Source organism: Lemur catta, chromosome 11, assembly GCF_020740605.2.
Source record: "Lemur catta isolate mLemCat1 chromosome 11, mLemCat1.pri, whole genome shotgun sequence".
NCBI classification, from domain to species: domain Eukaryota; kingdom Metazoa; phylum Chordata; class Mammalia; order Primates; family Lemuridae; genus Lemur; species Lemur catta.
In genome coordinates this window covers 64,771,379-64,798,330 of record NC_059138.1, presented here as the reverse complement: position 1 = coordinate 64,798,330, position 26,952 = coordinate 64,771,379, and the positions used below count along the sequence as shown (strand labels likewise).

General features: G+C 35.9%; 1 protein-coding gene and 1 non-coding gene across 3 annotated transcripts in view; one reads left to right on the top strand and one right to left on the bottom strand.

Annotated features, from left to right (window-relative positions):
• Positions 1-1,433: 1,433 nt before the first annotated feature.
• Positions 1,434-26,952, bottom strand: part of BZW2 (basic leucine zipper and W2 domains 2) — a 57,819-nt gene continuing 32,300 nt past the window's right edge. For both annotated transcript variants that reach the window (XM_045565169.1, XM_045565170.1), the window contains exons 4-12: positions 26,374-26,477; positions 23,520-23,585; positions 20,198-20,333; positions 17,296-17,405; positions 12,693-12,863; positions 9,654-9,800; positions 8,413-8,551; positions 2,593-2,715; positions 1,434-1,900 (exon numbers count right to left, since the gene is read on the bottom strand). In XM_045565169.1, the coding sequence (XP_045421125.1) occupies positions 1,872-1,900; positions 2,593-2,715; positions 8,413-8,551; positions 9,654-9,800; positions 12,693-12,863; positions 17,296-17,405; positions 20,198-20,333; positions 23,520-23,585; positions 26,374-26,477 (1,025 nt within the window). In that variant the 3' untranslated portion in view covers positions 1,434-1,871. The remainder of the gene's footprint in view (positions 1,901-2,592; positions 2,716-8,412; positions 8,552-9,653; positions 9,801-12,692; positions 12,864-17,295; positions 17,406-20,197; positions 20,334-23,519; positions 23,586-26,373; positions 26,478-26,952) is intronic.
• Positions 11,135-11,241, top strand: LOC123647805. Its single transcript, XR_006738345.1, has one exon. It is a non-coding gene; the product is annotated as a U6 spliceosomal RNA (small nuclear RNA).

Below are 26,952 nucleotides of genomic sequence, written 5' to 3'. Positions count from 1 at the left end.
CTGGCAGTCAGCAATTGTCCAGTTTGCTGGCCAAACTTACTTTTCAATTAAAATTTTCATTTTTTTTCAGTTCAGATAAACACATTAATATACATTCTATGACGTGACTTGCATTTAAATTCATAATTCTAATTTTTGATAGATGAAAGGGTAGATAGATAATAGAGACTTCCCATGAATCAGTGGCCTGGAAGAAATCAGGCCTCTCACTTCAGTTTGCAGCTTTTCTCCCAAGGGACTAGCCTATGAGAGCAACACATTCTAGAATCGTCCCTTTGTTTAGTACCATATGTTTTTCATCCCTAGGGCAGTGTACCATTTTGGGACGGATGAGTTATTACTTTCTTTTATAAAAGAGGAGAAGGGCAATTGTGAAAGGAAGGAAGACTGGGAAGGAAAACAGCACCAGCATATGAAAGACGGACATTATCAAGTAGGCCAATTTTGGAAAGAATGTCTATGTCCCCCCAGGGCTGTGCTGTAAAGCTCTTTATTCTCTGACTTTCAGTCATCTTCGGCCACAGTTGTCCTGTCATTATTTCCTGTATAATGAAAATAACATTTTCACATATGGATGTTTTTTCAGAAAGATCTATTCAAATTGATATTTCTCTGTCTCTTGTTGGGACAAAGAACTTGATAGTGTTCTAACTACATGGCAAGAAGGCCATTTATCAAAAGGTTAGCATCTAAAAGATGGGAGGGATCCATCATGTTACAGATTTAGGTACATGGTGAAGTCATAGGAAAAATATATGTATTTTTTCTTCCTGAAGACAAACAGGAAACTAGAAAACCATCTTTTGATACAGGATGATGACCCAACAATTATAAAGTTTTTCTTATATTTGCCTTAATGAGTTTATTGCTTACCAATGTCTCCTATTTTTGTTTCAACTCTGATTCAGATAAAATGTTCGCTTTCTTTGAGGTTACTATCAGCAATAGGGCAGTACCTTCAGTTCTTCAAGAATTTTTGTAATAAAACTGTTAAGTTTTCCCAAAAGGTCAGATGTTTGACATTGTTACTATTGAGAACAGAATAATTTAAAGAATAAAATCACTTAGTTACAAATGAAAATAAACAAACATCTATTTATATATATAAATCTTTCAGCTCTCCTCTAAGTAGGGAGGAAATAGTGCTGAGGAAAACATAAGGAATGTGGAACATATACTTACATGTCCAATTATTAATAATATAACCTCCCGGTATAATGCTATGTGCATGGATTTTGGGGTTCATTTCTACTTCACTGTGAGGATAACTGAAATGTATTACTTATGATGATGAAAGAAACAGAATAGTTTTTATAGATGACAAAATATAACCATCCAACATTTGGGATGGGGGAAAAACATAACACTGAAACGCCATCTGTGTAAGAAGTCGTGTACAGTAAAGAAATAAAAGCTCTGAAGATATAAGCCCAGATTTTTAAAAAGCCATTTATTTTAAAAAACTGGTTTGTCAAATCACATACACGAGCAGATACACAACTACCAAAGTGGCCCTGTAATAGACACCAGTGGGGCGTTCACCACATAGTACCTGAAAAATACAGCTAAAAAAGAGGAGTCTGTTGAGTATTTAATTTCAGATTCCTACTTGACTCCTTGTTGAATGGCTTTAAGTTAGCATATCGTGAGTGAGAGGTAGAGTCCCAAGTATAATAGCTGATGCCTCAGGGCTCCATTTAAAAACAAAACAAAAACAAAAACCATTTCCCCCTCTGAAGAAGGGAAGCCTATCCTATTTTTTTTTTTTCCTTTGTGAAAACAGAAGCCAAGTTTCTCTCCCGAAATGGTTTTCAGCATTCTCAATCAAGAAGTGTTGTGTGGCAACCTAGGTATTGTGCTTGGTGAGCCATTTAATTTTCTTCACCTTCCGATTCAGATTCTAGAACAGCAGAAAGAAAAAAGTCAGGTATTTCCCCCCAGATTCCTTTACACAAGGTCGAGAGATTCCAGTCAACCCCTTCCCCCCTAAACACACAACCCCGCCATCACCCCAGGACTCTTTTACCCTGTGCACCCATTTATTATATATAGTTTATATGTGAGGGCAGATAGCAAACTCTTGCTCCTTTATGCTTTCCAGTGAAATCTGCCTTTCTAAAAACACAACATGCTTGTATATATCATTGGACAATATAACATTTTTTCTTCTTCGGATCACCTAAGATAAACTTTTTATTCTTAGCTGGATTCACTCTCACCCACTATTCTTCTTCCACCTTGTGTTCCCAGTTTAAATGCCAGCCAACTGGTGAAGGTGATATAAAAACCTATAGTGTCCCATAATGTGTGATGAAGCCAAATGTATTTTTTTCTTTTCACATCTGCTGATTATTGCTTCCTCGTTGTTCTCCATTAGGGTGGATAATGTAAGTTTTTTATTTTAAAACCATGTAGAAATGTTTATTGCCTTGATTTTAGAAAGGAGGGCTAAGATGTAGGCAAAATGTTTGATATGAAAGATACCTCAAGAACTTAAGACAGCAAGAAAAATCTTGCTAAGAAGCAAATATTTTGAAGTATAATGAGAAAGTATTGTTTAATGACCATCAAAGCTGTTAAATGGGATCGTACCTTCTTCTGCATTTTGTAACCACTCAACAAATTTCTTCATCTGGTCAAGAAAAACACTTTTGCCTTTAGCAACATGTGCTTCTTTATACCATTTCAATATTGCTTCTTCACTTAGAACATCAGCTGCAATTTCAAAGCAAAGATTTCAAGTTACTATACAAATGTCATGTTTTAAAACAACTTCATGTTTTATAGTTTAATACAAAGTAATCTTTTTTAATATTAAACACTCCATGATAAAAGAAATCCTATCTGAAACTTATCAAAAGAAAGGAACCAAGCTCATTTGCATATGGCACAATGCCATATTTTGACAGTGAGCTTAAGAAAGGCTTTAGTGATGATGATGATGATGACATGCATCATCAGGCATGATACAATGCAAGCCTATAGGGCACACTGCTGAAACTTGGAAATCTCCTACAGTGCTAATTTCCTGGTAGAAAGCAGAGTTATTTTATGATTTTGCTAATGAATCAGCAATTCCAGCATTTCAGATTAGTCTATGTCCTGCCAGGTTCAACCATATCTTGATCAAGAAGCAACCTCAAATGACTGGTCTTTTAAGAGAATTTTCTTTTTTAGGAGAAAATGGCAAAGGGAGGAAAATATAGGCCAGTATGCAATAATGATGGTAACATCAGATATAAAGATGAGCTCCTGGGGTATGTCATGGAATCAATATATTCATAAGCCAAAGTTCTACACTTATTCCATCACTAAACACCTAATTTATTTTCCTAAAGCATAATATCCTAAATTACAAAAGTAATATTTTTCTACTACTACATTTAGAGAAAAACAGAGACATAGAGTTCCTACAGGTTTCTAGTAAAAAATGCTAACCATTACCTAAAAATCTAAATTCCACAAGTGTGCCTGGATACCCTCAAGTTACCATTGATTGAGAATAAAGTTAAGAAAAGGAAAATAACAGCCTACACACTATGCCAATGTTCTAATGGGTTGTCTTTTAGGATTCTGGAGTGGGAAATGAGATAGTAAATAAAAAGCATTTATTATTATTCCCAGTGTGTGTGTCCCATCCATTACAAATGCTGACAAATCCATGTAAGGTTGGATGCATAATGTATTTTCAGTTAAGATATAATTTTGACCTACGAAAATGACAGAAATCATTTAACATTTTTTTCACTTAAAGCAGCACCGACCTTTTCCTAACTAAAACAATTAAGTTTTTCCCCATCCTTTTTAAAAAAATTAATAATTCTTGGAAAAGGCTCTTGAATTAAATTGAAGAAATTAAACTGACTACAAATGAATATGATTGGTTTTAGAAAATTTAAGTATTTTGTTTGTTTTTATCATCAAATATACTACATTTTGCAAAGGAAGGAAAAGGTCTGGATTTATTGATTTATAAGCACTAGACATGAGAGTTATAATCAGCAGTCCTATAGGACTGTTCTTATCTTCTAGCTTTTTAGCTCCTTCTGTTCTTAGCTCTCCACTCCCCACTCATGAGAGAAATTTCCACTAGCCATCAAAGCCTAATTTTCACAGAGGTGAGGGGCAGACAGTTGTGGCCTGAGGAAGTGACCTGTTATTGTGCAAGACTGCCTTAGAGAGATTTTTCTAGAACATTAACAGGGATTTTAAAAGTCCCTTTTATATAATTTATAAATTATCTTTAAGATGCTCAAGACTTAGATCAGTAATTATCAGTGTTTTGATCATGCTTCCTTATCAGTAGGACAATTTTGAGTATGGACACCCAACATGTATATTTTTGAGTTTATAAATTATATGCATGTACTATTAAACTTTTCTTCATCTTCTTAATGTTATAAAACAAAAAAATAGAATTTAAAAATGGAACAAACATATAAAGGAGAATATCATTTTTCTCTCCGCACCGTAATGAACTGAGGATGATATAAAGTACATGCCAGAAAGCTGATTTAGACTGTATAGTTTAGTGACATTATTTGTTTGAGGCTTCCTTTTGAAGGTCAAGAGCTCATTCCTGTGTTTTATTGCCCCACAGAGGCTAAAAGAGGCCATGCAACTGCTAAAATGCTTGTCAATGGCAGTGCTTGTGAAAAGGGTACTAAACGACAGGTAAAACCTATCAAATGCATTGCCCATTGAAAAGTTGCATTCTCATAAGTTAGGTGACCTTTTTCTGTTGTCCTACCCCTTCTGACACCCTCTCTATAAGGTTTATTTTAGCAACTGACATGGTGACTATAATCAGGAAGTCAGGGACTATTTTGTTCATCTCATTTCCAGCATTTAATGTAAGACCTGCCATATAGGATGCATTCAACACGTGTATAATGAACAAATTTATTAACTTGATGAGAAAAATTAAATATTTCTCAATTTGTAGAGCTCTAGTTTAAAATTTGGGAGTTCATGAGGATCAAAGAGACAATACTGTAAAGGTAGTTTGAGAATTGTTAAGCTTTACATAATGTTAGTTATTTGGATAGTTAAGTCTAAAACTATGTCACTTGGAACTTAGGAAATTCGGGATTTTTTTATTAAGGATGTCAGACAGGGACACAAGTCAAAAATAATTTACTCTAAGAATGCTGGGAATATATGCTGAGAAGGGCACTCACCTTTTTTTAGAACAAGAATTAAGAAACTCCTTTTAGAAAAATTTGCATGAGGGACAGAATTTAACCTAAAAAATTCTGTAAACAAGAAAACCCATGATAGAGATAATAATAGTAACTGAGAAGGTAGTTTTATATTTTTTAGCAGATTCTATGACACTTATCTTTAGGAAGGAAGAGAAATTATTTTAAAAAGTCAATAACGTGATGTCTGAAAGTTAGCAATGGATTTACTACTTCTTATTGTCTCAGAAATGTAAAAATCTAGATTTTAATACAGAAATGCAAAATAACCAATCACCACTTTTTTCTTTGCTGAAAAGCATTATATATAGTTTACTCACTTTTATTCCAATTTATATAAAAGATTTAAAATTCTTTCAAAAACGACATTCAGTTAAGTAATCAGGTTTACCAAAGGAGCAGGGGAATCAAATCCCTATGTTTTTGTTAACCTCAAGTTCTGGGAATATTGGGGAAGGGGTGTGTACATACATGTGTTGTGTGTATAAGAGAGAGAAAAATGAAAAAGGAACAAGGGTTTCCACTACATTTTTAAAAGCCTGCTTTAAAACAAAATGTTCCTTGTAATAAAAAGAATCCACATCACTAGATAAAAGAAGCAGGTAAAACACTATTCAATGTTTGTAAAATATGCATATATACATGGAATCCACGATAAGTATATTCTTGAACATGTTATTTTAGTTTGTAAAACTAGTCGCTTCTCGAATGCCATGCCCTTTAGGCCCTGGTATAACAGTCACAGCATCACCTGGAAGCTTGTTAAAATTCATATTCTCAGACCCAATCCTGGACTTAATAAATCAGATCCCTGGGGTGTCTCTCTTCTAACAAGCTTTCCAGGTGATTCTTACCTATGCACACTAGAGAGGGGAAAGCAGTGCTTTAAACTCACTGTTGATCAAGCCTCTCTAGGCAGATAAAATACAGAACAAGAGCATCCAAATCCTTATAGAAGCAAATCAAATATATGTCTCTGCTGCACAAGCGTTTGGTGGACAAAATAAGGTCAAAGTAAAAAACTGGCAAAAGAGACAACGTAAACATACTAATGCTCTTAACAGAGGTGTGGGACAATCATTCTTCAGGGATTTCACGTTCTCAAGAGCAAACATGTAATTATTTCATCCAGGAAAACATACTGTAGGTATGATTTTGTGGAAAATTAGAAAATTACCTAGAAAATGATATTGAAAATATCTCAATGATATATTTTAGGTTTCCATTTTTAAAAGGGTCTCCTGATTTCATTTCTAAAACCAACTAAGCCACAATAAAATTGAGGTTGACACTTACCCCCTTCCTGTGTTCCCGTGGGCCTGCTCATACTTGCCAGAGATCTTACTAACTTTGTGTTATTAATATTTAGAAGCTGATTACCTATTTAATGAATGGCCTAAGGAAGAGCTAATGCCTCTTTCTTTTTACTTCCTGTGCCCACTTCTTGGGTTATTTTATAATTTCAGGTCACTATCCCATGGCATTTGGGGCTGAAGAATAAGTAGCCAGTTTTACTACCTATCAGTAGTTGTTATAAAGAGTATAATGAAGAGAAATGTTGGCATTCATGGTTACAATGAGAAATCTGAAGAAAGATTTTAACAGTTCATATGCGACCCAAATGCCATTACCAATAGCAAATGGTTTGTTGATTCTTTTGTGAATTAAGTACAATAATAAAATGCAGTCATCCTGTAGATGAGGCCCAAACAACTACGTCTCAGTTTAAAAAAAAAAATCTGGTAAGAAACACTCGTTGCCTTCAGCTGTTAAATGAGAAGGCAAATTGTGTTCAGGTAACGTTTATGAACAGTTTGCTTTCCTGTAGTGCAAAATGGTAACCATCCTCAAAGCAAATGTGGAACCTATCCGTAGGTTTTTCTACCAGTCTTACAAATGCAGCCAGCTGTGGCAAATGTGGACAGAATGGCTACTGGCTGGGTGGACCCTGCTTTTTCATTCTTGGCTGCTGGGTACCACATGTGGATTGGCAATATGGCCTGAGGGTTTGGTTCTAATGGATCACTTTGGGTATAATTTGGTGAGGCCTAATTTTAGAATGCTATTATCTCATGACCACATCCAAAAAGACCTAACTCAGATCTGGCCAGAGAAAACACCAATTAATGAACTTCAAATGGGAATTGGCAACCATCATATTCTCCTACTGATATAATAATCATTGTGGAATATCTTAGTGTTCTGAAAAAGTAAGATATCACCCAAACACTTGTGGGCAAGATGCATGCATTTGAATAATATATATGGCCAATTAAAATTCACTCTAAATGCTATTAAACATTGTAAAAATAGTTATTAATATTATAAAATTTGTATATTCCAAATTTCCAAGTTATCATTCAAAACAGATACGTTTAAGAACACATCAAAGGGAAAATAAACATTTGGCTGGCATTAATTTACACTTTTTAATATTTTATGAATATTATGCCATTATTAATAAAATAATGTTTAGAATAAGCATTTTCTAATGTTCAAAATATATCACTTTCTTAAATGCTCCTTTATCTCCCTCATAAAACTATATAAGTCTAGACAAAAAATAGTCCAAGATCATTTTTATATGCTGTGGGTATAAAGATTGAGATCAGTTGAAACCTTTAGCATTCATTTTTTAGTGCCAGTTGTCATGGCAACCTAATCCTTATAAATACAATGAAAAGACAGTAAATGTGAAAACCTAAAAATAGCCATTTCCTTGGGAAATAGGAGAATGGCTGGGCCAAATAACTAAAATACAAAGTAAAAAGGGCTAATTATGTCAGTAATTTTAAAGTCAGCTTTATGGCACCTAAAAGGATCTGAACATAATATATACAGAATTTTGATAATCATTGTTATTAGAGCTAATCCTTACCATTCAAAAACAGAGTCGATTTTATATAATCACATTTTTTCACCATCCCCAAGAAACAATAACCAGTTCACCACCAGTCTCAACTTCGAACAGTAAGAAGTGCCCAGGGGCCTAATTTGGATGGTTCCTGAGGCGATGCATACACATATGGCGGTGTGCCTTCTCTCACTACCTAATATGGTTTTCTCACTAAAACTTAGACAAATTAGCATCTTGCCATCCCCTGTGCCAAACAGGGACCCCAAGACCTCCTCTGCCTCATGCCCTGCTCTGCCCCTCCAAGAGTGTCGATCAAACACAGAAACAGAGTGGCGGGACCGCATGGATGGATACCTTTATAAAAGAGAACCACGATCTTCTGAAAGGCTTTCATGAAGTGGATGTTGTCGTAACAGTATTCCTGAACCTTCTGGAGGAGGATCAGCTCGGACTGGCCTTGGGAGCTGAACACGGCCAGCAGGGGCGCATATTGCTGGAACAGAAGTGGAGAGAAAAAACCGTCACTTGCGTGGGAGGCACAGAGCTGACGCTGCTGGAATCATCATCATAATCCGGAGGTTTGCTTAGAAAACATTCACTTTTAGGATTAATATCTTATATTGTGCCCAATCAAAATGAATGCTTTTTATCCCAGCATCTTATCAGATTTTCCCCGCTGTATCTACTAAGAGACCAAATATGAGAATCTGCCTCTATTAATGATAACTGCTGTGTCTACTATGGCTGATGGATATTGTGAAAATGAGGTCATATCCTCACACAATATCCGCTGTGTCAATGGAGTGTGGCTCTGCCATTGGAAGAGTGGGGTTCTCCTCCAGATGTCCCAGACCCCTCACAGGTCAACTGTACCGCTTTGTTCCTACTGTTCCCTTTACCCCAAATGTCCATGGCTTTCAGTCCCTGAAGGATAGCCACTGTTTTCTCTACCACCCACGCAATTCAGCACTTATCTCTACCAACGAGACTTCCCTGATCAAATTAACACAGTTTACTCAGTGCTATGTTCTCCCGAATACTGAAATTCATCTCTAACTTATATTCTACCCAGTATATGTCCCCCTTTGACTTTCCAACTCAAGTGCAAATTCTGAAGGCACCATCTAAGTCTTCCACTTGTCTTAACATAGTTTTACAGGGAGAAGACAATTAATAAAAGCAAAACCACATGTATTGAGGCACAAAAATATATAGTTTGCATAATCAGCTGATATCTTCCACCACTCAGATACTTTCCAAATTCTAACGTGGCTCACTTAAACAAAAATATTCGATAAGAGTTTTTGTCATGTAGAACAGAAAGAAAGCCAAGAGTTAGACCGTATTTCTTTTTAAGGCTGTATGTGATGATTCTGTAGATTTTCTAATATTGTTTTAAATAAGAACTTACCCTTAGATATTTTATAGGCTCTTACATCTGAAACTTTTCAGGCAGTGGCAAGTTTGAAAAGAAAATATTATCAAGTATATGTTTAGTCTGAGTCTGGGGGAAATGCAGTTGGAACCCATTTGTCATACTCTTCAGAGCTGCAGCTGGGCTGCAGCTGGGCCAGTTCCTTGCTAAGACCCTTTACCTTCAGGTGCTTGAGAGCCTGCTCTGCAACGAGTTCCTCCTTCTTGTTCCATTCAACGGCGTTCATTATACAGGTCCACAGAAGTCCAATAACTGCTGTTTCTGGAAGATCATTCCTCTTCATTTCTTCTTTGACATAAAGCACCACCTACATTTCATGGAAAAGGTATCAGAAAGGAAGAGGCAGATGGAAAGATCCTTCCTCACTGCCCGGTCAATAGAAGGTTCAGGGCAGATAAGAAATAATCTGCTCAGCTCCCTCTTTCCTGGTATGTATACTCAGATTAGAAGAGGGAGGGAAAATATAATAATTTGTTCTCGAAGCAGATTTATTTTTAGTCCAAAAATTAATAGGCTTAGCTTTGGCCAGGAGCTGCTGGATAGCATGGAATAAGAGAATCTTTGTTTCCTGGGAGTTATGCTTCCTTTAATTTTTTTTTTTTTTTTTTTGAGACAGAGTCTTACTCTGTTGCCCCAGCTAGAGTGCAGTGCTATCATCATAGCTCACAGCAACCTCAAACTCCTGGGATCAAGTGATCCTCCTGACTCAGCCTCCTGAGTAGCTGGGATCATAGGCGTGCACCACCACACCAGCCTAATTTTTCTATTTTTTATAGAGACAGCATCTCATTCTTGTTCAGGCTGCTCTCGAACTCCTAACTGATCCTCCCACCTCAGCCACCCAGCGTGCCAGGATTACAGGTGTGAGCCACCGCGCTCAGCCAAGTTATTCCCTTATATAGTGGAACGCCTTTGGGTCTAGTACAGCAGGGATACCTGAGCCAGTCTGACTTTATTGGGATTTGAAGAAGGGAAAAATAGAGCTGTGAATTTTTACTTTCATCCCTCAACTTAGAAACCCTCTTTATGGGTTTGTACAAGTCCATTCTCCACAATTTGTTCTTCAATTATTACTTCTGATGACCCTCATGATCCAGCTCAGTGAAAAGTGAGTTTGTAAATAAACTGTTCAGTGCAAAGGCAAGTTTTTAATTTGATCCATATCAATTCAGCAATGCCCAGTCAATTATTGTCCCCTTGGAATTATATGTAAATATGCAAATTTATTCTTAGCCCTGATAGTATGGAATATAGGTCTGTCAAACTTAACATATTTTATATCAAGTTTATTTAAGAATGATTTTTCCTTTTAAAATAAAATCACAAATAGAGGTTAGGGCCTCAGAAGTGATTAAAAACCATAATATATTTCAAGTATACTACTTTGTGAGTAATAGTGCAACTTTTTTTCCTTTTCTTTTTTTAGTGAAAACATGTTGCTTTTTTCCCTTGGGGCCTGCATTGCAGAAATGTCCGCAAGGGGTTGAGTAGCTTTTGAGAGTGGAAGGAGCTGGGAAGTCCCTCCTAAGCTGGCTGGAGGAAGCTACAAAGAAGGGTGACATCCCTGCATCTAAAAGTACCACAGTGGTTTTTGTTTTGCTTTTTTTCCCATGGAAAATCATATATAAATTCTTACTTGGAGTGCTCGCTTCGGCAGCACATATACTAAAATTGGAACGATACACAGAAGATTAGCATGGCCCCTGCGCAAGGATGACACGCAAATTCGTGAAGCGTTCCATATTAAAAAAAAAGAAAAAAAAATTCTTACTTGGAGAAATATTATTGAATATATTGCTAAGTTTAATGACATGAGACTTAAGAATGTGTGTTGCTCCAACATCTCCATCTGCTGGATAGTGTCAGCCTGGAATTCTCCAGCCTTCAGCTGTGTGAGGTGCCTTGCAGGGCTTTAGAGTGTGGTAGAAGGCGGTGAGGGTCAGGGCTTTGAGTGCAAGTGGGAAAAGGAAAGGACTCTCTTCAATTTAATTTTTAGAGTGTCATGGAGAAAGTTTTTTTTTTTTTTTTTTTTTTAAGGTTCAAATAGGAAGTTTTCTCCAGGCACATTAAAAACAAACAAACAAATAAAAAAAGATACAGTCATAGCTTTATGAACAACAGCATTGGTTCCCAACTCTTTTTGTTACCAGGGGCTGGTTTCATGGAAGACAATTTTTCCATAGACCAGAAGAAGGGAGCAGAGGGGGAACTGGTTTCAGGATGATTCAGGAGCATTACATTTACTGTGCAATCAAACCTCTCTGCCAATCATAATCTGTATTTGCAGCCACTCTCTAGTGCTAGCATTATTGTCTCAGCTCCACCTCAGATCATCAAGCATTAGATTCTCATAAGGAGCGCGCAACCTGGATCCCTCACATGTGCAGTTTACAGTAGGGTTTGAGCTCCTATGAGAATCTAATGCCATGCTGATCTGACAGGAGGTGGAGCTTATGTGGTGATTCGAGCAACGGGGAGCGGCTGTTAATACAGATGAAACTTCGCTGGCTCACCTGCTGCTAACCTCCTGCTGTGTGACCCAGTTCCACAGGCCACGGACCAGTACTGGTCTGCAGCCCAGGGTTTGGGGACTGCAGAATTATAGCATGTATACACAAACTATGTATATACATGGTTATTAAAAATGTAGTTTTTACGTTATGCGGATATACAGCGATTGTGAGTGTGTGTAGGCTCAAACAACCCACTGATCCAACTGGTCTCTTCCCATGATATGAATTCAAATTTTTCTTTTTCAAATAAAAAGCCTACATATTCATATACAATAATGCACAAAAATCCAGTGTAGATTCCAAACACTAACCAAATGCTTACACAGTTTAGATAATCTGCAACAAAATTAAAAGCACCTTATTATGATACTCTGTTATACTGATGGTGGATAGTCAAATCTATTTGACAGGCAAAATATTTTGATAATTTGAGCAGCCTGATAGAATAATTCATTTGTGTGGAAATAATTATTAATTTCTGGAACATCCTAGAGTGTGATAAAAGGTAGTATTCTGAATCCATACTTTGAAACTGAATTAATTTAAATGGTAGAAACAAGTGCATAAAGTTTATAGGAATACACATAAAGCCTGTCTCCTCAAGAGAGGCCAAGCTTGTGTTACACAGTCTACATAATTCCTCTCATCCGTGTATTTTGCAGTGATGTCTGGTGGTCGTCTCCTACCTCCTTGATCGGGCATTCCTGAGAAAGACGCTCTTGGAGCTCCTTCTGCAGTTCCTTCCTGGTACCCAGGGACTGCTGGACTCGGAGGAAGTCGGAAAGCTCCTTCAGACCTGCGTCAGTGAAGTATTTAGCAAAATGATCCACACTCTGTCTGTTAACTGGAAAGAGTTCCTGAAGGAAAAAGGAAAAAAGACGGTTATACAACTACAGCAAGCGATTCAAATTTCAGCAAGCATAAAGAGCAAAATCTTCATTTCACTTAGAATATTTCTTTTGGAAGAAAAGAAGAAGGACTGATTTTCAAAACAATAAATCTCTGGCATATTTATTGAGTCAAACACCTTCTAAAATCAGCCAGTTTTGCAAAGGCAGTTTGAAAAATACTAAGCAGCTTAGATAAACTAGCTCCAATCATTTTGAACCATCACTTCATTTTTCATTTATTTTAATCAAGTATAGCATGTATAAATATGAATTAAATTTACCAAATTAAATGCAAATAAAATAACTTTGAGTAATGTTTGGATCGTTTTAAACTGAGAAGAAAAAACCTGAAACGATTAGATAATGACACTGTTTATCTATTCATAGATCAATGGGTTATCTTGGGAGGGGAATTGGTGGCTTCAAAGAAGAGACTTGAGATAGCACACCCAGCCCCCTTGTCATGTGATCACCAGAGCCTCCTTGGGACTCTGGAGAGTCCCCCCCACAAGGAGGCCCCCATCAGATGCAGACCCTCAACCTTGGACTTCCCAGCCTCCATAACTGTAAGAAATAAAGTCCTTTTCTTTATACATGACTCGGTTTCAGGTATTCTGTGATAAGCAATAGAAACGGACTAAGACACCCACCCTACCAACTCTTTTCCTTATTACATAATTCGGGTGGAAATTAAAAAAAAGAGAATACACTGTAGCTGCTCTCATATTTTCACCTCATTTCCATATTACCCTACACAGCTTGGCGGAGTCTCAGTAACACTTAGTCATGATCTAATCCTGTGTGAGTTCAACACCCAACTATGAAATGAAGACAATTTTCAAAGTTCTCACATTTTTCAGATTGCTGCAGAGTTTAAAAAAATAGATCCTAACTTTCTGCATTGGTTAGATTTGTATATATGTGGCTAATGGCTGTGTGGCTGCAGTAAAAGTCTCAGTAGAAGGATCTGTAAAGGGTTTGCCACCACAGATCAGAACAACATAGCCTATGTCAGGACTCACATTTCAGTGTTCTCCATGTTATCTATCATCCTATAATTTCCCCTGTTGAGTCATATGTTTCAAAATGTCAGAACAGAGTTGATGGTAGCAGCTATCAAACATGGATTCATCTTAAAGCAAACATTTCATACTACACTTAAATTGCATCACTGACATTTCTGCTGTCATTCAAGATCTATCAAACTTGTGGGACAGGGAACTCATTTAATTTTATTGAGTTTTTCCTATGAATCAAGATGTGCTGGCACTTTCCTCAAAATATTTGTGCAAAGTAGAAATTTTTCTAGATAATAAACTAAGTTCCAACGAGGTTAAGTAGCCTAACCCACTTTATGCAGTCAGAAATATTTAAGAACAAGCTGTGGGGCCCCAAAGTCAATACTTATGTCATTACTTTGTGCTGGCACTCAATATTCTATTTAGGGAGAATGTGATTGCAAAGTTTGATTTAAAGTTATGTTCAGAGCAATATGCCATCAAATATATTACCAGCAGTTCACTTACGAACTATATCCAAAGTTCTTATGAATGATATGTAATATATTGAAAATTATTATTCAGGTTAAAATGAGGTAAAGCCAGTCTAAATCATACCATGTCATTCTCTGGCTTGGAACATGGTTTGTATTAGTTAGAGAAACCCTACCCTGGTACAAACCTCCATCATCACATCCCCAGAATAAGGTCTCCCTGCTTTTGTCCTTGCTCCTGGGTCCATTCCGAGAGTAACAGCTAGACTGATGCTACTGAGACTTAAAATCATACTATATGCACAATTCTGCAGAGAATTTTCCCAGACCTTTCCATCTCACTCGTAATAAATGCCAAGGTCCTGATCTTCTCCACACTCTAGCTCTTACCCACTCTCTCCTTGCTGTCCCCAACATGCCATGCCTCAAGACCTTTGCATTTTCTGTTCCCTTTGCCTGGAATACTCTTCCTTGAGATACCTCTACGGCTCACTCCCTCACCTCCTTCAGGTCTCTACACAAATCTCACCGTATCCCAGAGGCCTTCCCTGACCACTGAAAACTGCATCCCACATTCTGATGCTCCCTAGCTCTTCCCTACTTGATTTTTTCTCCATAACACTTTTTACCTTTATTATAATACATGTTTTACTTATTTAGTTTTTTGCCCACTCCCCTTCAATAGAATGTAGGCCCCATAAAGGAAAGGGTCTGTTAGTTCGGTTCCTTTCAATATCCCCAGCTTCTGCAAAAGTATCTGGCAAATGATACAACCAATAAATATTTATTTAATAAATAAAGAAAGAAAGCAATGTCTTCAATTTCTTAATCACTGTTCCCTTTTCCAGTAATAAGGGTTGGCTTTTCCCATCCTCTCTCTTCTTTGAATTGCTATACATTTTTCTTTCTTCTGTATTATAGTAGTGGGTGATCACTAAAGTCCAAAAATAATGCTATTTATCTAAAATGGAATAGCTTGGAGTTAAAGAGAATTTTGTTGGATGTGTTCACGAAACAAAATATGCTCCTTGAGAGTGGAACTAACCCTCTGCTTCCTCATTCACTTGAATAAACAAATGTCCGGCAGGCACAATACAACAGAAAACTACCCTGCCCTCGCCCAGCTTACGGTGTTCATGGCAGAAACCACCACTTACGCTTCTCATTCCCAGTATATATATGAACATATAATCTAGTAAGAAGAGTTAAATAACATGTGGTTTCAAAAAAGAAACGAATTTTATAAATGATCTAATTAAATTATCTAATTAAATTGATCCTAAGGCTAGGATTATTGATATCTTAAACCACTGCTTCTTAACTGAGTTTTTGGTGGCAAGTTGTGATAGAGTTTATCTTTGTTCCCAATCACAGACCTCGTCTCTTTCAAAAGCGTAATAGAACATCCTCCTTGCCAAGTCTATCTGTAGATAACAGGCTGTGGAGAAGCAGCCTGTTAGTAGACTGAACTTTCCCATCCTATTGCCAGGCATCTCAGTAATTTCTTTTGGCCAACTGAAGGTGAATTTTTAAGGTACTTGAGGGGTTCAGTTCAGTCTCTGTGTTTCTGTCATCGGGACAGGAATGACCCAGATGGCGGCTACCCCTTCAGCCTGGGTCCCATAATGAAAAGGCGTGTGGAACCGAGCCAGCCCTCACCAAGACATGTCAAATTTACAGACCACCCAGAGGCTCATGGACAAAAGATTTGGTCCCTTCATATGAACTTCCTCCTTCCTCAGCAACCTACACTCATCTTTTATGACTTTTGCTTCTTGCTTCTTTTTAAAGGGATCTGCCCTAAGTCCACTAGAAAGTTCCATAAGGGCAGGGAACTTTTCTACCCCATTCTCTACTGGCTCTGCAGCTTGTGGGACCATGCCTAGCACAGAGCAAGAACTTAGTAAATGTATGGTGAATGAAAATTATTATACTATCATTAGCAGAAATGAACCAGAATCTAGTCTTCCTAATTTTTCTTTCTTATCATAATCTAAAGACTTTAAGGATACAAATAGGGATATTTTACGGCAAACTTTAAGAGACAAAGAATTTTAAGGGATTAAAAATACAAAGATTTATATTTAAAATTATTTGCAGGTTTTCTTGAGGAAAAGAGATAGTTTGAAAATTATCCCATAGGATTGGGAGCCTTGCATACTGGAAAACACAGGAAGAGAGAAACCGAGAAGACAGTAGGTGAAAAGAAAGAAGATGGCAGGATACGTTTTAATTTTAGACTAAAATTGTAAAGGCAATTCTACTTAGAGAAATATTTTGCCATTTTACAGCTGCTGCTTGTAGCACAAAGAAATTATAGGGAGCAGATAGAAATTATAAGAACAAAATATTTTTTTCTTGATTTTTCTTTGAAAAATGCAAAGATGGAGAAATAAAAATATAATCAAGGAACTATGATACAATCAAGTTGTTTGCTTTCTTCAACAGTTTAAATATTTCCACAAGAATCTTATTTAAACTCTTGTTTTGTTAGTAAACTATTTAACACGTATTTGAGACCAGTGTATTCCCACCCAAGATATCAAAAGTATCTAATTAGGTGGGATTCAGGAGATTGTTATCATATTAAAACTTTAAATTTCTAGAAAGTTATCAGTTATAAAAGAAAATTCTAAACTCTAATAAAATGTTAACACCATGTCAACAAACTTCCAAATGCGAAAATCTCTATTCCCTATGATACTTTAATTTTATTATGCCATTTGTTGGCACAATAAAGATTAAAGTGGAATTTACTTCTATCTACCAATTATATAGAAATAAAAGGAACACTGCTCCAATTCCACACAGACCCAGCCACCTTAGTCATGTACTGCCCATTGTAGACATTGCCAGAGCTCCAACAGAAGCATTGAGCATACAACCCTTTGACCAGAAAACACTTACAAGCAGCCTCTTGTCTAAGTTGGCTTTTCTCAAAGACGAGGTAACAGAGTTGGCATCTTTTTCTGCCATCCATGCTTTAAAAAGCTTGACAGCAAATGAGGCCGCAATGCCTGTTAAAACACAATGGAGAATTACATTCCTTCTATAGGCAAAACCCCTGGTGATGATGCGAAAAGCATCGTTTCTTCCTAGGTTTCCTGAAATAGGTAAATAACTAAGTCAACTAAGTTGCTGATAAAGGGGGCCAGTAAAAGAACTAATAGTGACAGATGTAAGTATAGGTATAGATGAACATGTATCATCTACTTTACAGTTTTACTTTTTGTAAAAAGTGTTTAAAAATATCTTGAGTTAAGCTATAAAACTATCAAGGCTGTTTCAAGTTAAACTCTTCTGGATTTTAAATAATGGTTATTAAGCTAGTTATGGTAATCAGAAAACCACTCAATCACATGTCCACAATTACGTTATGACTTATCTCCAAATAGAAATAATCAGATAACTAGGAAATAGATTTTTTCTGTGAACATTTCAAATTTCTAAATTTATGTTGCATTAATTTAATGAAGAGTTAAGGTGTACCTGAAATATTTAACTGATTTTTCTTAAGTTCTCACTATTGTATGTGGCCTAAGCAGCTACTTTATTTTCCTTATTTCCTTTCCTAAGAGAATTCCCATTTTTTCCAGGCCAAGTGAATTTTGATTAATCTAAGTCCTGGCACCACCTCTGTCTGCCTATCAGTTTTAGCAATTTCAGCTCAAGCTCATCTGTCCATGGCACTTCCTTGGCATTTGCTACTAAACCTGCATTAGTCATGTGGCCTGTGCCAGCCAATCAACTGAAGGGAAGATAAATTTTCCTGTATTCAGGGGGAGTGATCTTTCACTGAACCAGAACCAGGAGACATATACCGTAACTGTACCACCAGACATCTTATATTGATGAGGGGGCACCATCCTTGGCATGAAGTTGGCATGATAATAGGAAAAAATACATGAGTCCTAAATGAGATTGCTATTCACCCTGAAGTCTGTCCTACTCTAATATGCTGGGGAACTATATGTTAACAACTGTTTAATTTGTTTTAATATGAATTTTTAACATTATCATCAGCTCATAAAATGAGTATCAAATTTAATGTAAATTTATGTAATTAAGCCCAAATCAAATTAATGCTAGGCCTTAGTCTGTGTTGTAAGTAAAGAAAATAGAGTATGCTCAAAGCTAAGAGTCTGAAATCCTGATTTAAACCTATCACTTTGTATTAAAAGTGGCTCTTGGTGGAAAGTTGGGGAAATTTCTTTGTAGTCACTCTTCCCCTGGGTAGGATGGACCCATTCTCCCTTGGCCAATTGTTACATGGGCATTGGGGAACGGTATAACTCCCTTTTTCTCATTAGGAAGCAAGTGTTTAAACCTCTAGTTTCTAAAGATGGTGGAGTTTGAGGAAAATCTATATGACACAGGCAGTGTGTTATTTTCATAGCAAAGGCATTTTTCTCCTCTCCCCCAACCCCGGCATCTTACTATAAAAATTTTCAAACATAAAGAAAAGTTACATTCATATACCCACCATCTAGTTTCTATAACTGTTGATATTTTGCTATATTCTCTTTATCCCATACCTACCATGTATCTATCCAATAGTGTAATTTTTGGACACATTCAAAGGAAGCTGCAGACATCACTTAGGTTTTTAATACAACTAGAAAGGCCATTATTTTATGTTATGGTGGCTAGGATAATATAATTAATGTTTAATGTTTATATTCTACCTATATTTTGTGTGTAAAATGGCTAATAGCATAAATAAGATGTGTGACATATTGAATTCTCTTCAGGAAAACACTTTAAAATGTCATAATATTAATAATATACCATCAACACTCACAGAGCCTGTACTGTGATAAATCTGAGCTATTTTAAGCCAAAAACTATCGAGAATCTCTGAATAATACCATTTGACTCTTGATGCACTATTCTTTTCTTAGCTACAAGAAAACTATAACCCCTTTCACTACAGGCATGAATGAGGCTGGGACTTCATATATGTAGGAGGAAAACTTTTTAAGTTCTCAGAAGAAACAGATGTTCTCACAAAAGCTCTTTTAATTTATTTTTAAGGAAAAATAACTGTGTTTTGTGTTGGATTATTATTTGAATGTCATTACCCTCCTACAAGGAAACAGCCCCCTTTTGTTTCATCCTACAACCATATCATGGTCTGCATGCCTGTCAAACTCTTTTAATGCCTTAAAATTGAAACAAGCCTCTTTCTAATGCAACAGTCTTAACTTTTTTTCTAAAACTGAGACTATGAGTATCTTAATTATGTGATCAAAATGAACATCTAATCATCAGTTTCCCCATACCTTGACGGGAAAGAGTTTAGAAGAACGGTCCTATTTGGGGGACATTTTTAAATGTGAAGGGGCATTTTTGGTCATTACAATAAATGGGGGTGGGAGTTACAGCCTGGCCTTTTGTGTCTGAGGGCCAAAAGATTAAATGTCCCACAAAGCACAATGCAGTCCTGCACAACGAAGCACTGCCCCTATAAAATATGCTAAGAGCACCTAAGCTGAAAGAAATAGTTTTTACCAGATCCATTTCAGGGTATTTGACCTAGGTATTGAGTTTTATAGCTCAGATTTCAATTTGCTGACAGTCTTTCTTTATATGTCTTTGTACAAGTGTGCATATTTTTTCTTCTAATTTCCTACAATTAACACGTACACTCCTTTTATTATTTGAAGGAATATATACACACATAAACATTCTCTTATGTGAAGGATGGGTAGTAGACGACACTAAAAAGAGCCACTGGAATTTTTCTAACTCTCTGTGGCTTTACTTTTCTCTGGACATGTACCAGGTGGGAAGATGGCAGCATCATTACCTTCTTTAACTAAGCTGTCGGTGAAGAGACTGGTGAGGATGGTGGCAGGCAGGGTGCCGTTGCCCAGCAGTATCCCCGACAGCATTGCCAACTTTGTCTGCTCTGTTTCGGAAAAGGCTTTAAGGAAGAGGAGAAGCTGTGGGTCAAACAAAAGAAACCATGTCTATAATGCAAAGGACTAAAGTAGGAAGATGACAAACAGCACGTACAGCCATGGCTCCGTGGCACACACGCAGTAGGGAATATGCAAAGCTCAGCTGTTCACTGGAAACAGATATGTTCAATTATAAATTGGTTGCTATGGAAAATGACTTTTTCAGGCATAGTTTCTTTCTTCTAAGCTCACTTATACAGGGCTGTAGCTAACATTCATGGGAAGGAAAAGAGACATTTGGAGAACATGTGAATAGATAAATAATTTACATTTGACTATACACATGAAAAATGATAAATATACACAATGGACATAATGTTTTCTGAAATATATTGTCTTTGATTTTTTTTTTTACTTCCTTGGGTGACCCCATCTATTTTGATATATGTATCCCTTTTCTTTGAAAATTAGAATTTTTATGGCAAAAAAAAAAAAAAAAAAAACCAGAAAGAGTCAACGTTAACCTTTTGATATCTGATATACACTTTTCTGAGCTCACGGCATATAAGAGTATTCGAGAGGGTTTTTCTAAGTTCTTGATGCTCTTTTTAAAAAGTTTAGATTTTCCAACCTGGTATTTCTTGAATCATACAGTTTTACCTCCAGCTTTGGTGATGGGGCAATGAAAGACATGAAGTAAAGGAAGTTCCTAAACAAGCTGTAGAAAGTTCTCTGATGTGAGTGGGAAAGAGAATTTTGGAGGGGTAATGAATGAGTGAAGATGGTTCTTGGGTCCCAGTGCTCCAATTCTCTTGCCCTAAGAGGAGGAGAACTGAAAAAGTAGCAACCCCAGAAAGTTCCAATGCAAGCCAAAGCAAAGGAGATGATAGCCCACTTCTTATCTTGAATTGTGAAAGTAGTCACTCTTGTAGCTGCTCTCCTCTGTTTTGTGCTTTGACTATACTCTGCTATGTTCTCTATTTCTCCAGTTGTTAGGCATGCCACTGAGATGCCCCAGGGGCCACTATTACCACAGGGACCTTGCTGATTTTCCATTACTTTGTACTGATGAAAAGTCATTGGCACTGATATAAACTGAAGCGCCCACAGCCTAATGATATGATTCTTCCACTAACTTTGTGAGGTGGGTAGGACAATATTAATTTACTACCACCCAACAAGTGAAGGATTATTATGTTACAGAGAGGTTATGTGACTCTCCAAATATTTACATACTGGAACCAAACCAGCCCATTTGATTTCTAATTTATGCTTATTAAATTCTCAACAAATTAAAAAGACGTCACTGTCTATGTGTCAGGGAGTGAGAGAATGAGGGTATCGAAGGCTAAAAATCCAGGAAGCACTAGGAATGGGGTACAGTAAACTAACACAAACAGACAATTCTTATCATTCTGGCCTCTTCCCCCATTATAAAAATGAAGAACAGATAAAAGTGAACAATAAAAAATAGCCTCTAAAATTAAGTTTTAACATTACTTCTTTAAGCACATTCATAACTCATATTCACAGAAAACATACTTGATCATAATGAAATAAGATAAAAATTAATCTTTCTTCTAAAAATAATAATCACATTGCTCTATTTTATTGGTCAACATTAAATTGGGATGCATGTTTTACAACAGAGCTGGCCTTTAAAGATGGAAATACTATGAAAAAAATACTTCTTGAGAGTATATTCACCATACGAATGAAAGAGTTAAAGTTTTCAAGGTTTAGATGAACTGTGAGGAGTAAAAACATGATTGATATTAATAGACAAAGCAATGCTTAATTGATTTGAACTTTGTATCATATTTTCTCAACATTTCCATTTCTTTATTTAATCAAGCTCTTATTATTTTCTGAGGGCCTGGCAGTCCATTAGAACTATTTTTTGCCATTTAAAATTCTTTCATATTTAACACATAGTTTTTGAACAAAATCAAACAATGTCAAATAATACAAACATGTAAAAAAAATACTCTCTCTAATTCTACCCCCTAAGAATTAACATTACCAGTTTGATGTGATGTCCTTCCAGATTTTTTAATACACTTATATATAACTTGCCCAAGGTCAAACTACTACCAAGTATTTGTTCTGTACCTTGCCTTTTCACTTAATTTGTTATGGACATTTTCCCTTATCAATTCATGTAGTTATGCCTCATTCTTTAAAAGACTGCATAGTATTCTACTGTTATGGAGAAACCATAATTTAACCAGTCTCCATTAGTAGGAAACTGGTTAGTTAAATTATGGTATTTCAAAATGTGATGTCATCTTTATACATATAGCTTTATATATTCATGCTAAAGGAGTCTTATAAATGGGACAGCTGGATCGTGGATTATGGAAATTTTTTTAAATGACTTTACTGCCAAATTGTTCTTCAGTATTATATACAGAATCATTTTGAACAGGGGGAAGTAGGTAAATTGCAAGTAGATGTTATGGTTACTTTCTTCATGTGGTTTATACTTTAGGCTGATGTCTAAAATTCAAAACAATGATAAAGCAACATATAAATCTGTAACAAGTTAATACAGTGAGTGCTATATATAAATACAGAGTTACAAATTAGTAAAAAGAGGACTATTTTAAGAAGATGCTACTGTTCATTTGGCTTTCTTGTCAGAGGCCATTTACCATGCTACCCACCTAACATGTTATGTCATTTATTCCCACAATAAACATAAGGTATATACGCTTATTATAGCTATTTCACCCATGGAAAAAGCACTGAGATTTATACTCATATGGTTTATCTACAAATATGTGCTTTTATCCCTTTTGCTAAATTGTATCTTCTAAACTAAAGAATTTCATTGAGCATTAGCTGCTGTGTTATGCTCTTTCATGGGCTTTGACTAATTAAATCAACTTTATCTTGATTCTTGCCTTGATATATTTATCTTTGTATCTCAAAATCTCTAGTTTTCATTTTAACTTCTGTGAGGCCAGAGATCATATTCTGTAAGACTATTCCGATTGAAGAAAGCAAACTATGTCACATTAAATATTAATGGGAAAAGTCCTCCACAGTCACATATTTCCTCCTATAGCTATTAGCTAATGTCCTATCACACTCATTCACTTATTTATTATAACAAACATTTATTAAAAACTTACTACGTACATGGCACTTTGGAACTATCACTATATATGTAAAATTTTTGCCCTCTCCCCCTTTAAATAGATAGGCATTATATTCGAGTTTTACCTTTTTCATTTCATCCTCAAATGCCTTTTCCAAATACTTATATCTCCTGATGAGTTTATTGAAGACCTAAATATAAAACAGAACCATTAAATACTGTGCAAACAATTTAAAAAGGCATAGAAAAAAGGTATAGAAACTCACCATAACTACACCATAGATCTATAATAATAAAAATGCATAAATGAGCTCATACTGTGGTATGAGAACTACAAGTTCAATTACTATGACCTAGGGACAAAAACAGGCTCAAAATGCACACATAGGATAAAACAAACTCATTCAAGAATATAACAGGTAGAAAAACAAAAAACAACTTTGATGAAAATAAAATGAATGTAATTTCTAAATGACGAGATGCAGATTGAAAATAACTGAAGGAGTGAAGGACATAATCACTTAGATAATGACAAGATGGGGAGGAAAGCACAGCGCAGAGGCGATTACGCTCCAGGTGGGCAACAATCATGTTTTCAGCAGATAAGCAAAAAATGTTATAACTTCCTGGCAATAAAGGATTACTGGCCCCCACAATCCAGTTAGAACTCCGAAGCAGAGTTTGCAATCACATCAGTGGGATTCTAGACTGCTTTGTAAGTGGAATTGTGTCATTAGTTAAATGGCGATTTTGTAAATGTTGGTTATTTTAATAACTGTGGGAATGATTTCTTAATCTGTTTCTTTTCTCTTCCATCCACATGCTCTACTCTCACTTACAACTTTTGGAGTGATGACCTAGGCAGAGAATTAATATGCAATAATAAGAAGAAATAAATTGTATTAAAACCCTATAAATTTTATTTCCAACTTAATGCTAATATTCACATATTGCTTAATACGATAATTAACAGAAAAAAGAATTCTCCTTATCCAAGAATAACTATCTAAATTCCCACAGGTAAATGTCCACATAGAAAAGCAAAAGTCAAACTACAAAAGCATTGTCTAATGAGGTAACAGTTTATAAAATTAATCTCCACTCAAATATCCTTTTCCATCTAACTTCTCTCTCTGCCTGATCGCCCCATTGACTAAGATTTTCTGTTAGTCTGTAAGTATGCAATAATTTTAAAAGTTAAATGCAATAACATATCAAAGGGTCATTCATCTAATATCCATATTGCATATGAAAAATAAAATCATTTGTAACAGGAAACTATGCTATTTAGATATAACAAAGAAGCAAATTCCGTATCTTTTTGTTTATGGGACCAGCTGTACTGACTTTTCTTCCAGGCCTTCTTATTTTTCTTTCCCTTGGAATATAAATAATAATACATCTTGTATTTGTGTTAATTTGATCTTAAAAAAAAAATTGGTGGGGAAGGTAAGGCAGATGTTATCATTATTTGCAGACCTGGCAACTGCTATTAAGCATTAAAGCAGGAATAAGAAGTTAGAAATTGTGATCCCTAGTGAACTGTCCTTATCTAATATATGAAAACGTGAGTGGAATATTTTAAAGGATCAGTTTTGAATTGAGAATATTTACTCCAGTATACACCTTCTCAAGGTGTTTAAAGTCATTCCATACATAGTAGAAGCAAAGATATTTAGAGGAACAGGTTAGAACCTGGCCTACTCAATCTCAGCTGCTTAACCTTTTGCTCTGTTTAAAAAGTATTTTCTTTGTGCTTATTTGTTATACATTTCTTAAATATAAAAAAGGAGAGGAATACCTTTGCTAAAAATAATATGTAATTAAAAATCATTTTTAAGAGTTTAAATCCCTAATGGCCACATATTTCCAATTATTTGACTTAGCATGTCTCATACATTTTAATAAAGACATGGTTTCTATCATCTGAAATGCCATCACTTACCCATAGTTAATTCCTGGGCCCCTTTCATCTAATATACTGAAATGTGTATAACAAGTCCTATTGTCCTAGGACTTGCCCTAATTAGTTGAGTTGGCAATAACCACTGACTTCTAGGAAGAGTCAGTAATAGAATCAGAATAGAAACATGCCAACCTTAAGCTGACTAGTCATGATGCATATGGTCAGTTGCATAAAGTAATGTCTAATAAGTTGTTCCATTTTACACTCCCCTCACTTCCTGACCTTTACTATGGCTAAAGACTTACTTTTTCTCTAATGCATGCAAAATTACATCTCATGATGTTAATTTACATTTACCTAATGACTAATGAGTTTGAAGAAACATGTCTCCCATATGTTTTTTTGGGATTTGTATTTCTTCTTCTATGAAATGCCTGTATATGTCTTTTCCTAATAGGTTGTGTGTCTTTTTTTTATTGACTTACAGTTTTCCATTTAATTTAGATATGAATCTATTACAGGTTTTAAGCATTGTAAACATCTTCTTGCCTCTTTCTTTTTAATAGCTACATAGTAGTCTATTAATACCAACTACCAAACTTTATTTAACCAGTCCTTTGTGGATTTTATATTGTTTTCATTCTTTGATATAATCACAGGCAATACAACAATGATTACCACTCTATGTGTTGTTTCACACATGGGCAGGATGAAGTCCTGTAAGTGAAATTACTGAGTTAAAGGGAATGTGTAGTTTTAGTTTTGAGAGACAGTACAAAACTGCTGTCCATAGAGGTAGGACCAATTTATACTCCCACCAGAAACTGCTGTGAGCATGTGGTTCCCCATGAGAGGTAAAAATAAATAAATAAGTAAATAAAAACAAAAAAGACATCTTCTTATAGTTTTAATGCCCATTGTCTTATTAAGAGTGTCACTGAGTATCTTTTCATACATTTACATTCCTATTTAAAAAGTGGGCTGTAGAGATTCTGAACCTAAATGTTTTCCCTAATACTGTTCAAATGCTTCCGCTTCTAACACAATGGTAATCTGTCAATGACAGTCTCTACCTGAGCATAGTTTCGGATGGTTTCATGATCTTCATTTGCTGAAAACACACAGTGGTTGGTCTTCTTGGTCTTGTCACCATCATCTATGCGTGTTCCTCCAGGGGCTGAAAAGAGAAAGATAATCACAGTTAGGATAATAGTAAAAATTGAGAATAGTCTTTGCAGAGCAGATCAATTCTGACACATCAAATAAAACAATGAAAGTAGATGTATAACCTAAGAATCACATAAAATGTCAAAGAATAATATGCATATGTGGATGTATAGATGTTGCTGTATATTTGTTTATATTTATAATATGCATTGGTTGTTCCATTTCATACTCTAACATTCTTGTTCTATATCCTTGCCTTCACCAGACCTTGTAAGTCTGTTTTTTTCTCATGTATTAATATACTAGCCCTCACTTTATTGTCGTTTAACTGGGTTGTACTGTCCACTGCAAGGAGAAGAGCTAATACACTGAGGCAGTCAGGGGACTGCCCTTGCAATGGAGAAAGGTTTTAATTCTGCAGAGCACTGAGCGGGAAAAGGGGAGGAATTTCTCATCTCCGCCACCCTGAGTATTTGGGAGAAAGG